Source organism: Eimeria tenella, genomic scaffold, assembly GCF_000499545.2.
Source record: "Eimeria tenella Houghton genomic scaffold, Eth_scaff19, whole genome shotgun sequence".
Lineage (NCBI taxonomy): Eukaryota > Apicomplexa > Conoidasida > Eucoccidiorida > Eimeriidae > Eimeria > Eimeria tenella.
In genome coordinates this window covers 296,634-311,173 of record NW_013541739.1, presented here as the reverse complement: position 1 = coordinate 311,173, position 14,540 = coordinate 296,634, and the positions used below count along the sequence as shown (strand labels likewise).

At 49.8% G+C, this 14,540-nt stretch overlaps 5 protein-coding genes across 5 annotated transcripts; 4 read left to right on the top strand and 1 right to left on the bottom strand.

Moving 5' to 3' along the window:
* Positions 1-929: 929 nt before the first annotated feature.
* Positions 930-3,127, top strand: ETH_00007955 (uncharacterized protein; the record flags this gene model as incomplete). The annotated part of the gene is made up of 5 exons (XM_013374074.1): positions 930-1,016; positions 1,209-1,757; positions 1,913-1,963; positions 2,103-2,960; positions 3,047-3,127. The coding sequence occupies 5 exons, from the start codon at positions 930-932 to the stop codon at positions 3,125-3,127; spliced, it is 1,626 nt and encodes a 541-aa protein (XP_013229528.1).
* A 3,121-nt stretch (positions 3,128-6,248) lies between these two features.
* ETH_00007950 (uncharacterized protein) lies at positions 6,249-7,067 on the top strand (the record flags this gene model as incomplete). The annotated part of the gene is made up of 1 exon (XM_013374073.1): positions 6,249-7,067. The coding sequence occupies one exon, from the start codon at positions 6,249-6,251 to the stop codon at positions 7,065-7,067; it is 819 nt and encodes a 272-aa protein (XP_013229527.1).
* Positions 7,068-7,363: 296 nt separating this feature from the next.
* ETH_00007945 (uncharacterized protein) lies at positions 7,364-9,402 on the top strand (the record flags this gene model as incomplete). Its single annotated transcript, XM_013374072.1, has 3 exons — positions 7,364-7,774; positions 7,828-8,289; positions 8,425-9,402. The coding sequence occupies 3 exons, from the start codon at positions 7,364-7,366 to the stop codon at positions 9,400-9,402; spliced, it is 1,851 nt and encodes a 616-aa protein (XP_013229526.1).
* A 641-nt stretch (positions 9,403-10,043) lies between these two features.
* Positions 10,044-11,119, bottom strand: ETH_00007940 (prefoldin subunit 5, putative; the record flags this gene model as incomplete). Its single annotated transcript, XM_013374071.1, has 4 exons — positions 10,044-10,200; positions 10,394-10,488; positions 10,629-10,793; positions 11,021-11,119. 4 exons carry the CDS (start codon positions 11,117-11,119, stop codon positions 10,044-10,046), a joined length of 516 nt encoding a protein of 171 aa, XP_013229525.1.
* A 1,008-nt stretch (positions 11,120-12,127) lies between these two features.
* Positions 12,128-13,033, top strand: ETH_00007935 (uncharacterized protein; the record flags this gene model as incomplete). Its single annotated transcript, XM_013374070.1, has 3 exons — positions 12,128-12,214; positions 12,315-12,379; positions 12,508-13,033. 3 exons carry the CDS (start codon positions 12,128-12,130, stop codon positions 13,031-13,033), a joined length of 678 nt encoding a protein of 225 aa, XP_013229524.1.
* Positions 13,034-14,540: the final 1,507 nt, after the last annotated feature.

Below are 14,540 nucleotides of genomic sequence, written 5' to 3'. Positions count from 1 at the left end.
CCATCAAACAGTTCGGCGAACCGGTATTCTCTTGAGACCAAGGGAAGTCCATCAGAGAGCGCCACTGACGACACGCAGGTACCTGGATCCTGTTGCCTTTGCTGCGAACGCTCTTGGCTAGCTTTGTCCTGCAGGTAATATCTTCGCTCTTGTCATATGGTTTCGTCCATCTTGGGGACGATCAAGGATGACGTATCGACCTACTGCTGCACGGGCTTGCTCTGAGCGGATAACTGAAGCCTGCCAACAGGCCCATACCTCTCTTCAAAAGGTCAGCGGAAGCACCTAGCCGCAGCTTAGACCAAGAAACCATGAGATCACTCGTATAATGGCTGAATCCGAAATATGAAGTTCTAGCATTACTGGTTGCAGGACACCGCTTCAACTGGCAGCAGAACTCTACGCACAACACCGACCGACCCCAACAGCCCCAGGATTGGTCTGTACCATGATATCCTAGCAGACGATGAAGGCTGCCTTCCCATAAAGTTTTGGATGGTTCGCTTGATTACTTTTGCCAGTTTGATGTTGTCGACACTTCTGTACCGTTGCCGAGAGCTGCGTGGTGCACTGCACGCCGAGCAACCACAAACAATGCATCAGCGGACCATTCCCTGAAGCATATTTTTATCTTCATGCAAAGAAACATTGCATTTTTTTTGGAAGTGTTTCCTAATTTTCTAAAGACCAGGAATATCGATCTAGCGGAAGCTTCTTATCCAGCGGTCTGGTAACTGAAGGAGTGCCTTCCGCCATTGCTTCTCACTGCCACATCCTTGCTGCGCTTCCCTCGTCGCGTGGGGAATTCACATGAGTATCAAAGCAGACCAGTGCACTGTCTCCTTAGTGTCAGTTGTGAAGGGAGCACCGGAACAGGCAAAGCTATGGGTCCCAACACTCTATTAATTTCATGAGTACCCGACTCACTTATGAAGAAGAAGGCCACTGAAGACGGAAGTATGGCAGTACCGGAGTTTTTCTCAAGATGCTTCAGCGTCAATCGGAAGGCTAAAATGGTGAGGCAGTCAGTTTCGCAGTTTCCTGCATTTCCGACTGTGAGCGGCCTTTCACGTAGCTTAGAAAATCGCGGCCTTTACACCAAAGTGCAACGCTTACCACTTGAGAAGTCATGCAGGTATTTTTGGAAATCTGTAATTTTCTTCCCCTGAAACCACTCTGGACCATTTCTGCGCTGCCCCGTGCTTTAGGTACTTGAGCTTCTTGGCTTTAGATCCGCCGCAGCGCTACCTGGGCACCTCCATGCAGCAGTACTACAGCTGCTCCTGATGGGGCCAGTTGCTCTCTCGAGCATAGGTCCAACAACCCAATGTGCACTTCCGAGAACAGAAGCCCGTTTGATCCCTCTGAGTAGTGATGGCTGTGTTGTTCAGTGCCTTTTTGCTGATTGGCTTACTAAGATCAGCAAGTGGCTCAAAGTACCTCGATCCCGCTATGTAATGCTTCTTGCTGTTATGCCGGAATCTGGCCCCGAACAGCAACTAGCACTCAACGCCTCGAACTCGCGCGGGACTAAGCCAGCAGCAGTGGCTACACTGGACGCTGCTAAAGTACTGTATGCGCCCACTTTACTACCAGGGGCAGAACGACTCGGGGTGCACAGGCGGCCTACACAACTGCTGCTTGTCACTTTCAAGGCATCCCAGAAGCCGCTCTTAAAGTGTGACGGCGAGGTTGCCGACCGGCACAGTTTAGGATGGGCTGAGCCATCAGAGGTCTTTAGAATTGACAACAGTCACGTAGGTCCCAAAATTTACTACTTAGCTGCTAAAGAGGATCTCGAAATTGTCCTGTTCCTCGGTAGAGCACTTTTCATGATTGAGCGTCTAGACTTTTGCCGTCGTCTTCGGCACCATGCAGCAACTTTTCATGTTTTCCTTGTGTTAAATTGCAGAAAGCGTTATGCCGACTTGTGTTGTGTGGAAGGGACAGCCAGCGTGCCCTGGTGAGTGTGACATGAAACCAGCGTATGAAAATTTTACTGGAGCGTGTATTTCTGCCACAGTGAGAGCGATTGCTCCGCAACAGTGCACAGTAGAACTTCTCATTTCGTCTACTTTATGTTGCTCTTCATTGCCTTTTAGGTTGTTGAAGGCCTAGGTGGTCGACTTCTCGTTTTAGGGGAACTTCCGAACCACGTGGAGTCCCTGCCGGCTACTGACGAAGGCCGGGCGTGTGGCATACCACGGTTGGAGAGACTTGCAGATCTGATAAATGCAAACGCGCCCTTTTGTCCCTCTCCTCGTCCTCCTCGTTGGCGGAGGTTGTTGCAGCTGTTTGCTGCCACTGCGACCGCAGTGGATTTAGGAACACCAACGGCTGTTTCGGCATTCGGGTTCAGCGATATGAAGCACCACGCAAGGGTCAATCATGAACGTGTGCAAAAAGCTCCAGATGACATTAATTCCTTCAAGACGAGCTACACTCACTGGAATCAAACATATGCCCCTGCTGCGCTCGGGGAGCAGCAGAGGGTTCCTTTGTTGGCTTTGCTGCTTCGTCTGTCTATTTCCGCCTGTCTTACTGTCTGCCGAACGCTAACGTTTGTTATGAGACTTCCTTACGCGCGCACTGTGTCGCCACAGGAGCCTTGTACAGGAGAAGATTGCGATGCAACACGGGGCGCTTTAGACGAAGGCCATAACAGCTATACATGGAGTCCGAGTAGCCGTATTGAGTTTGAATATCGCTCATGTGTCTGTTTACGACGTGCTCATAGCTCCAGATTGGGAAATGGCGGCTACCTTTCGCCCAGTGCAGTATGCGCAGCTCGGCCCACACGTACGTTAAGACAGCTTATTGACGACCAACAGCGTGCTGTCGCTGCACTCGCGATCCGGGAACGCTGTCAAAAGGCTGCGATGCTGCAGCAGGAGCACCGGCTGCTTGATCAACAAGCCTCAAGGGCGCTGATGGACGAGCATGGGCAGCTGTTCCCTCAGGTAAACGCACACTCCTTGTTATTGTTGTATTCTTGTGGCTAGGGGCCTTCTGCCTCGCTTTGATGGGTGGGACGTTTTTGTTTCAGTGGGACATTTCGCTGCATGGCCTTAGCTGGATTGCTTTGGTGTTGCACTGTGCACGCACTTTCAGGCCCGTCGTTGGGTGAATTCAACTGAAGGACAGCTCTTAATGCTGTGCCTTACAGGACGCAGTTGGAGGCCTGCCCCAGTTCCACGTAGCTAGCTAGCGTTGCCATGGACCATACGATTAAAAAAAGCAGTTCGACGTCAATGAAGCAGGTGCTTTTCTTCAAAGGGCGATGTGACGTGGGCGTGGCAACAGCGCTACACATAAATGAAATATGCTGTTCCTTCAACTCAAAGTCGTCCTGGCGAAACAGGGTTTCACTTTGCTTCACTATAGAAAGCAAACATGCGTGTAGGCTATATTTGCCGCCCCGTGGCGGTGTACAGTTTTCGGCCATTGGCTGTCAAGCAGCAGCTATGAACTGCCGGCCGCGCGGTTCTACGCTGGATGCGTTGATTTTGACTTTCCAGCTGCATGACATTTTTTTGTGGCAGGCATATGCATTCCTCTTAGCCTGTTGCTGGGGTAGTTACTTAAGGTGACCGCACGAATAACATGATTTAAACCGCCAAAAATTACGAGCGGTCCACTGCAATGAGTGCAAATAGTACCTTGCTAGCTGTGGTTTTTGACTCTAAGAACCAAGCGCGCAGCGTGCCTTCCCAGCTGTGGATTCTGGCTTTCATAGGCAGCTGTTTCCAGCGCATGGCAGCGAATGGCAACGCCTGCAGCGCATTCGATTCCTTGACCTGGACTCAAGAGTCTTTTTTTGCCGTTTGTTTTGCAGTGCTGTGCTCGAGGCACACAAAGGCAGAAAATCTCTCAATTACTTATAAACCGAGCGCCCTTTCCAGTGATGTGTTTTCTGTGCTTCCCCATTATGCAGTGCTGAGAGAGGCTGCAATCGTTTATCTAATTCCTCAGCGTCTGCTGGAATATAAGCTCCACGCATTGACAGCCCAAGTGCGATCTGGAGGGAAACGCAATCGGCATGCTTCGGTTCCGAGCTACTTGCGCCTCTGCAATCAATAGGGTGTTGGCCTGATGTAGGCATTGGCTTTGCGAACCGCATGACGAGTGGTGGCCTGATCAACCCACTCGTATGCAGCGCCATTCTTCATTGTCAACGTAGTCATCAGATACAGGCACTGCAGCGCCTTTAGGGATGATTTGAGCGTGTTGTACTCCCGAACCTTCGGAGGCCCACCACCGTCGGTTTTTCAGTGCTAATGTTACTTTATGACAGTTATTTTGAAGTTGTCGAATTAGGGCCGCATTTGGGTGCATCGAGCCGCTCAGGATTGCTGACAAAAAGGGTTGCATCCAGGACAGAGAATTTGGTTGACCGTCTGGTGGAATGGCCACTGGGCACGGCGCATTGCATTGAATGCTTAATTGATTACCAGACACAACAACAGAGCTGACGAGACTGGCATATAATTGCAGCCTGGCAGTCAAGCAAAGCTATTCCAAGCTGTCGCGCCTGCCACTCCTGATCTGCGAATGCAAGTTAATTGTGCATTCTCCCTGGAAATCAGAAAAGTATCCTAATGGGACCTCTCGCAGCTGCGGGCGAAACCTATAATAAGAAGCCTTTGGTCTGTTTTGCAGGTTCTACGTCACCAGGCGAAAGGTCTTAGGTTTACAATGCTCTCTGCGAAAGCAGTACCTGTACTGTGGAGAACAGTAGATGCTGAAAACCAGTACCCCAAAAGAGCTCAACACTTTTTGGTTTACATCATGAAGCGCGAAAATGAGGGATTTGTTGTCGGGAGGCAGACGTGGAAGCACTGTGAGCAGGAGCTTCACGAGGTAGTGCAATTGCACCAACGCCACGACAAAGTAGGTGGGTAGCTTCAGCTGGACGGACGGTGCCACACAGCCATACGGAAACTAAACCGAAGAAAGTGGGGTCTGAAGAAGGAAGGCACTATAGGTCATGGACGTGGGGAAAAGTCAATAATTGTATGGGCAGCTTTGCAGAACCAGCTAAAGCGGATGCTACTGTACTTGTCAGCCTAACAAATCAACCAGAACTGAAGTTTCCACGTGCTATATTATTGATGCTTACACATAAAATAAACAAACCTCTGGCCCTCCTGGCAAGCCATGTCTCATGTTTTGTTGGAATTTCGCAGAACCTGATCCCAGCAGTGCAAAAACCTGCAGCGTTCCACGGAGAGCCCTAATTCAACATGTGAGAGGTGCAATCGACGCGCATGCGTTAAACGTACCGCTATATTAGAGGTGAATGCAGTGCAATGCAAGTGAAGATCGACTGGGGCACGAACACCTCTTTACCAAGAAAGCAGGTTTCGTATCCCCCACATCTTACAGTTCCATAAAAATGCTCCGGAGGAGTTACATCTTGTCTCGCTTTGTCCAAGCAGGCTCGAGCATTGTTCTTCTTTAAAGTAGCCACCAAAGCTGAGCAGTCACTTGTGTTGGCGGTAGAAGCAGCCACCGATGCAACCAGAAACCCCAGTTTCTGTTGAAATGATCCTTACCCTGCGAGGGCTCGTCTAAAGACATTCTTACTCGCACTTTCGACTTAAAGGTGAAGAAGGTCCCTTTTACTGCGTTGAATGTCACGCGTCGCTGCTAAGGTACCATGTCCTAGCAGGTCACTCCAACGTGACCTTCATTTGCGTTGCCTTCTGCCACTTTGGCTCTTCTTCCCCGATAAACTGCCATGAATATGCCCCCACATATATGAATAATGCTATGAAAAATGTATGAGGCATCATTTCTGCTGCCCACTACTAAGCAGAAACTCCAGCAACAGATTCCAGCTAAAAAGCTTCAGTACCCTGCCCATGCTCTTGCTCTGCTGCTGGGAGCACACTACGCCCAACAAGCACTCGCTCACTCAGCTTTAGTTCCCTAAATCTTTTCTGCTACACTACGTGAATTTTATGGTTTATAACCGCAGCGAATATACGTTAGCTCTTCTCTGGCAGAGCAGGCACAGTACAGTGCACGGGGCTGGCTGTTTTGCCAAGTGCTACACCTCTTGTGTCTTGTTCTTTATTGAACAAAGATATTGTAGAGTACCTTATGTTTGCCCATACTCGAGGACCTACGTACAGCGAACTTTAATGTGGAAAGACCATCGAAGTCGCGTGGTGATATACACACCTACAGCCTACACTTGACACATTTCACTGAAAGCGTCAAAGCACAAGTTGATGAGAGCCAAAATGAGAAATGGAGCAGGAAAAGGTGGTGGCGATAGTACGGACAGCAAACAGAATGAAATGCCCATTGTACAGAGCATGTTACAGAGAAAGAGGCCACAAACAGCCACAAACCGCACTTTTGTACATCCTGAAGGGAAATGGAGTACTAGATCACAACGGGACAGGTCCAGTAGCTGTTCTTTGGCGACAGAAAAAGCACAGCACGTGGCAGCGCTCAATGGCGCTAGGAAATCACGCTATGTCAAATTTAAATCCCGTTTTACTTTTTCGCATAACAATCCTAAATACTACTTCGAGCTGCCTGCACAGCCCGCCACAGGATGGTGGAAGGCTCTTGTGAAGCATCGGAGGCAATCGCCTGCATTTGTTGATCGTTTGTGCAAAAACCTCGACATATTACTGCCAGACACACTTTATGCAACATCAACTGAATGCTACTACATAACGAACAATTCCCTGGCCCTAACTTCGGATAGCTCGTCTTCACAAAGCCTGTCTCTCCCTGAAAATGCCTGGAACGGCTGGTTAATAAAGGAAGACTTCACTGCGTCTAAACTTTTTGAGAGGAATGCGGCACTCTACCTGGCCTCGTCAGGGTTCCCTGGCGGCAAAATGATGCGGCGTTCAGCCCCCCAATCCCTGCGGAGTGACCAACGTCGTACAATCCAAATGGCAATGGCTGTTCCAGCAGCTGTAGTAAAACAACAACACTACGTAGCGGCAAATCGGAATATCACGAAAGCGCTTGATCTTTCCAGCACGGCTGCCTTTCTAGCAGATTCATCGTCAGAGCGTCTTGTCCAAGTGCGTCATTATTAACCACGACGCTCACGACACCACCACGTCACACTGTGCGTTGATTGTCCGTCAGCCGACTATGCTCATATTCCCGCTGATCCCTTTCTGAGCCACTACATACAGACGCAAGTGAAACGCAGTCTGAATTCTGAAACGTAGCCCATACATGAGGTCTGGTACCATTGTGTCAATACTAAGCATTTCAGTTACCGTAAAGTTTTCTCCGCCAGGACTGTGCGTGGTTCTTGAAGGTCTTCGTTCATGGAAAGAAGCATTCGCGGTGTCAGTTGACAAGAGCAGCATGGCGGGCAGGGAGTATGCCGATTGGTTTCACCTTGGTCAACAAGCTGACTCCCGAAGAGGGCCGCGATGCCAACTTAGATATTACTGGGCAGTTCTGTGTAAGTTGCGACAACATATTCCCGATCTGGAGGCCAAGCGAAACCGACTACGACCTTCATGAAGACGATTCAGCAGCTTATGCGCAGCAACGAATTGACGCCTGTAGCACATTCGACGTGTTCACCTTATCTGGAGCAAGTTTATCTGAGGCCTCCAGAATCGCTCAAAAATTGGCGCTACTGACTCAGACGCTTTTTAAAGTATGGCTGGAGTCACTGGTGGTGGACTTAGTCAAGGGGTGGAACGGCAAATTGTATTTCCTGCAGGTGCGTTTGTGGGACTGTCAGGCAGGTTCCCTTTTCAGCATTCCAACGTTCAAACTGCAAGTCAGCTGGCCTACAGAATGTGCGTTGCATGATTGCTGTTGAGGGTTCATCAGGTCAAATCCTTCACCTTAAGAAAGTCTGGACCTCTTGTTGATTCTGTTTTAAAAGTGGATGCAGCCAGGAGAGACACAGACGATGAGCCTCCTGATGAGGCCTTGAAAGCTAGTGCCGCCCTACTCCGGAAGCAGCAAGCCTCCTTAGCTCAACCATCTGTGTGCGCGATGTGTGGACTAAGTCGGAGCAAGAAATCTTTGAACCGCATGCTGAATCACCGAATGATGCTGGAGGCTCAGCACCATATGCGCAAAAGGGGTGTAGAAATACTGTTCTTCCATCAGGCTAGGAAGCAACAGCTGTCAGCAGAGTCTCCCGTCTGTGGTACGTGCTACTCTCTCTACTTGGCCGAAAAGGAGCTCATTCAGCTTGAGGCAGAAATGGCCAGGGAAACTGGCCAGCATATCAGCGCTGATGCTGGGAAGCTCTGTTTTGTTACTGGCATACTAGACGCGATTCAGGTAAGGTGGAATCTTTGCCTTGGGGCTGTTTTGCACCTTCAAAATTCTCATATTGCCGTGTGCAGCAGTTACGCAGTTTCGTTTTCACTATGGTGCACGCGTGGTGCCTCAACACGTTTTCGCATTCTGCATCAGGGCAGCTTTCTTATGAATGACCCCGACCTACTGGAGTTGCTCCAAGCGTTCGAAAACTCGTGTCAAAATACGCATTGGCCAAGTTCCACAGTCGGGTCTGCTGATGGACTCTCCGACGGCGCTTCAGAAGTTGCAGAAGACGACAGCATTCTCGTAGCTTTGGGCGACAAGGGAAGCGATGAGGCCGATACACATGCTGCAGGGAGACAGTACTCAGACACCTCGCTGACAAAAGATGCTCAAGGAGCGTTGATAACGTTCCGTGGAGGCGAAGCCATCCAGTCAGCGCCACGTTCTCAGCCGTACGACATTGCTTTGCCCGCCGCACTGCATCAGTGGCGCCTCATGCTGTTCCTGGATTCGCTTCAGGATCCTCCCGCCTCTTCTTGCATGGAAAAACCAAACTCATACTTGCTGCAGCTTGGGCTTTTTGGTAGCACATCCCCTGTGGTGTTGCCTGTCCCCGATGAGCGGGGACTTGTGCGTATTCGCCGCATGCTGATATTCTACCTTTTTTCAAAAAAGCCAACAGTCACACAAATATTCAAGGAAGACTTGCACTTCTCATTACGTCCTGGAGTCAGTTCCTGCCTCAACCAGCGAACAGGCAAGTTGAGGGTTCAATCAGCTGGATACCCAAGGTCATATGCGTTAAATCCAAACGCGAAACCCCGAAGGTCTTTCTCTGGCGATTCAGAATATGCGGAGCAAGCCGTTGCAGTGGGCAGCTGCTCGCTAGGTCGCTTGGCCGGAAAACGGAGCGTTAAGAACCAAACTTGTGTTCTGCTCTTCGAAGGCAGCACTGGCCGGTGTAGGCTGCGCATTACCCTAGGTTTGCACCGGGATATGCAAATTCCAACTCAGTACGTTTCAGTCATTCCGTACCACGATGCCTTCTTATCCCAAGCTCCATATTGTTGCTCCTGCCCCCTTCCAACGGAGTGGCTGGACTGCTTCGTGACGGCCCCAAACTCTTGAAGCAGCACTCTGGCTGCACGCTCCTCTGCCAAATGCCTTTTCTTCCATTAGGCGTCCCTTCTTGTAGGCTTGCCCTGACGCCGCTGCTAGAGGCCATCACTAAACACGGCAACACTAACTAGAACACAACTGTCAGACGAAAACCGTCCAAGATTAGCCAATTCGGTTGTCTTGCATGCAGTAAGTGTCTCTGGACCCTTATATTCAGTCTAATTGCACGGCATATGCGACAGCCTTGTCTCTACAGGGTAGTCGTCAATATAGTGCGCTGAAACTAACACAGTTTCGTTCAAAAAGAAATAATCCATATCTCTGGCCCTCTTCAGGTGCAGACTGATGCACTTTAAGACAGGACACGGTGAATGCAAAGGGCCACTAGCGCAGATACGCGCAGAAACATTACGCTTCCTCTCTACCCCAAGCGTCGCATTCATGAGGTAGACGTAGCTCTGCCTTTCGTAGTACAAATTCCTGACATTACTGAATCCCAGAAACTAGCTCCACAAGCAAACCACTTGCAAGGAAACACACTGCGCGTCCTCTATTTCACCAAACCAAGGAGCCGGGATTAAGAAAAGACGGTGGAATCCATACAGAATTCAGCTATTGTTGGCTGACACTGTGTTTGCATAAACGTGGAATCATGCTGATGCCGGCTGCCGACGAGCAACGGACGCCCCAGAAGGTGCTTCGTCCCTCGAACGGTTCAGCGTTGCCACGAGCACTTGCAGCTGCTTCACTTTATCGCTAATTATCTTCTCAAGCCTCGCTTGTTGCTCTGACATGAACGTCAAAATCCTGTGGAGCATCACCAGAATCAGCAAAATACATCTACAGCAGTTGGCGCCATGACTGTATATTATTGTGACCACTACTCTGTAGGAACAATGCTGCTGCACGTGGAGAGTTGAATGTGGATGAGCCCGTGCAATGAGACTGAATGTTATTTACTTGCGCTAAAGCACATCCCGCCATGCAAATCCAGCCTTACCTCATTGCATCTTTCTTTTCATCTTGATATGTCTTTTGGATCATGTACCCTGCGCCGATGTCGACAAGAACTTTGTCATCGCAGTCAAGTCGACCCTGAAGACCAGTATGTAAATCAAAGCTGTGGGACAGCTCAAGCACGTACTTAACAACTCCACCCAAGCCACGGGTACTTGCTGTCAGCATCCCCAAAACTAGAAACTATCATGTGTGACAAAGCGGCGTTCCATTCCAACCTTGACGTAGAGTGCTCCTGTGAGTGGCACGAGAACTTCGGGCGCTTCCCCCTCTTTCTGCCTCTGTCTGTACGCATCAAGCTGGATCACTGCTTCACGAGCCTCAGAGACGCGAGATGCCGCGAATTTGAGCTGCGACAAGTGGTTTGACAGATTCTCCACTTCCTGCGGACAGCAGGAGCAACGTTCACGAAGAGATAGGATAAAACATACAAGCTCACGTAACCGCACACCAGCACTGTGAACACGAATGTGTAGAAAGCAAAGGCTCTGGTTCCTATTTGCCTTTCGAGCCTTGAAGGAGCTGTACATCGCGGGAAAAAAATAAAATTTTGCTTGTTGGATTCCAGAAAACCTGATAGTGAAACAAGGGTTTGTTCAAAGGTGCTCACCGCTTCCGCACGTCGTACTAGTGAGCTACACTGGTCCAGAGTCAAGCTACCCAAGTTGTTTATGTCTTGTTTGACGGTTCCAGCTGTAGGAGCCGCCATTGCTGCAACGCACCCACTCAGGAAGCCCATCGGATACACCAGGAAGCCTCTTGTGGTGGTCACGTTCCCTTTCTGACTAAAAAATAAACACATAACTGTCATGGATAAAAGAAATGCCACACAAGTGCTCGCGGGGTACATTCATTCGCCAGAAGTCAACTTGATGAGCAGTAGCCCTCCCGTCGGCGCACGATAAGTCCTGGGATCTAACCTTCACAAAGCATAAAGCTCCTGAAATGTCAAGAAACAGTACCCAAAAAAGCTGATCAAGAAAGACTTTAACGGGCAACCTGGAATAACACGTGCACTTGTTGTTCTTCAAGACAGAGCGGTGGTCCAGTTGGGAGAACTACCACGGCGAAAATATGGGCTGCAGGGCAGCCACGGCTACAGTGAGCTGGTTTATAGTGTGGTATTCAAAACCTCTTCAGCAGAAAAGAAAAGAGTTTGACAGGTAAAGAAGTGTACCGCCATACTGGGACCTGCAGCGCAGGGCTGCATGCAACTTCAGCAACGCCAATCTGGAAAAAACTAGGTTGTCTGCTTCTATCGCGCTCATTTAGCGCGCTACCAAACTAAACTGCTGTCTGCATTATCCTTGTGAATGAAGAAGTGGCCTGTAGGGGGCCTATTTTGTGTTGACTGTGCCACATTGCCTCCTGTAGGCCGCGACCAGTTTTGCTGCTTGCATGGGTGGCTGCTTCTCCTTGCACTACTTATAATTCTTCTTACTCGAAAATCTGTACATTCAGGGAGAAGTGAGCTCCTCATCGCCGCGCTGCCAACCCAAACGGCAGGCCCTACTTAGGCGCACGAAGATGAATTGACGAGAGCCGTATGGAGTGCTGACATGGAGCCAGTTATGCTACTTGACGCTCTCCAAAGGATAGTAGGAGCTCAGTCAGCACTTTTGTGACGCTTTTACCTTCTTGGTGACGGAGTTACCCAGGACTCGTTGATCCGTATTGAGGAACGGAGCAGAACTCTTCTGATCGGCAGTCAACAACCATGGACAAGTCAGTCCTGGATTTAGAGGAAATTCTTGGTCCTCGTGATGAACAACTTTTGCAGAAGCTCTCTGCCCATGAGCCCGCGGTGAGTGACGCTCTTGACTGTTCTTTTCGCCATTATTTTTTATCCAATTTCCGCCGTCCTCACACGCGGTTGTAATATTCCTGTTGTCCTCGCTTTGCAGATACTTGATGAGGTTGTTGACTATTACCTGAGTCGTGTAGGCTGCACAACGACAGATCCCGCAGCGTAGGCTTCCACTGAACAGGTGTATTCTCACCTGCGGCTAACATCGCAACCTACCATTTCTGAGCGAACATCACAAGCTTACCATTTCTGTGAGGCAGGTTTGCGAGTAGTGTTTATGTGTTTTTCAGGACTAGGCTTTTGTCAGTGGCAGTTCAGGTTGCGTTTGAAAAGGCAATCGACGAAGCAAAGCTAATTCTTGCAAGCTCAAGAGGTGAAGCTTCGGTTGTCAGCCGCCGGACAGATAGAGGCAGCAGCACCCAGTTGCGCCCAATGCAAAGCAAATGCAGCCTTGTGGAAGAATCGTCAGCCTCTCCTACGGGCGCATGCTCTACATTCGAAGAGGTGGGAACTGCTGGCGGACTGCTGATGGAGTACCGTGTGCCAGGTTCATGCGTCGCTGCTGTCTTTACAGTCATGTTTCCAGCAGTCTGCGGCTACATGATTGGCCTTCGAGCATCGGCCCTTGGTAACCCATTTTATGCCATTATGAGATGCCCTGCAACTGTTTGCCGGTCTAAATTCTCTCAGGTGAAGGAGCTGGATGTGGAGTCGCTGTGCAAGGCTCTCCAAAGGAATGGCACGCTGCCTGTGGGTCCCGCATTTGACTTACTTTTGCAGCCATTAGCACAGGAAAACGGAGCACTAGGATCGTGACGATTGTCGTACAGTTTTTGATGGAAAGCCCTCTACGGAAGATTTCAAAGGCCACGTTTTACGTACTGCGTCTTGCATACATTTGTGTACATAGCATACAGGAGCCAAAGCCGCAGCAGTTTCTGCGCTTTACATGGCCTTAGCGCGAGATGGTGTGAGAAATAGCATGCGCTAGGAAGAAGTGCGTGACTTTCTTTTATCACTCTCGATTACGGCCAGTTCATTGTTGGGTGTATCTAATAAAACATGCCCTACGAATGCGGCGACGCAGTCTCTTCCATCAAGACCAAGAGAGAACAGAGTTACACAAACAGCTTTGAAAATGCATGTATGGCTATATTGTTCGTTTTGCAGTTGCGTGTGTAGAGCTCCTGCGTAGGCAGTGGCTCCACAAGCACAGTGTCCGCTGCTAAGCCACTTCCTTTCGTCTCTACTTTCAGTCGCACGGCCTTCAAATTTATTTCTCCCTTGCCACCATGCTTCTTCCAGATTGGCTATGTTCGCACAGTGGTGTGTTTCGCGAGCCTGCTCACTGCGCGTGAGCACCCTGCCTCCTCAGGCAGCGCAGAAAGAACGGTGCAGTGGCCTAAGTAGTAGTTTGTGCCATCTACAATATGTGTACAGGACACTGCTCATGAGTATGCAACGCTGTAAAATCAGCGAAGCTTCACAAGGCAACCAAAGCAGGCGTTAGGCAAAGGTGCAGCAGTTTTGCGAAGTGCCCAAGCAGAAGTGGGGATTCCCTGGGACGCGCGGGTGTGGGTCCATCTGGAGCCATTAGTTGGAACTGTATGCGTAGCTAAAAACATGTCAATCTTCTTGAACAGAAGGGTCAGAGTGCACGGCGGTAAAAAGCGTGTATTCGTTGTGTCTCGCCTAGGTGTACTGCTTGGTTGTAATTACCTGCTGGTGCGCAGGCTTTTAAGCCGCCCAGTTTGACGGCATTAAAGGTCCCTCGTTGGTAATGACAACGCACTGTATGACTTCGTTTTTTTTCGAGAATGTGCGGCCGTTACTTGGGTAGGGCTCCCGCGGCTAACTCCAGCCCTGCCTCAATAAGAGTCACAACCAATGGTATGGCGTGGTCCAGGCAAGAGCGATGATAATTAGGCGCCAGCAGCAGCAGTGACCTGTAGCCCCATGACGCTCCTTAATTATTGCGAAGTTGACAAAAATAATGTTTCAGATAAAGGCTTAGAGGACGCTCTGTACACGACCTGAGTAGTTACCTGAACGGGCCAACCACAGGGGGCCAAGGCACCCGAGACACATTGGACGTGTGCAGCCTCAAACACATCACAACACATGCAGCAGCTTCTGAACAGTTAAAATTTGTATTCTTTTTATACGCTTGTTGGTTTTTGCTCTTCAGCTGGGCGCTCCACTAGCTCTGGTCGCTCGCTGTGGTGGGCCTAGATGCCCAACCAGGCCTTGGGAAGACGGATTGTCAGTTCCTTCAGCATGAACCAGGAGGTTTACTCTTCCGATTCGACATTTACACGTGGAA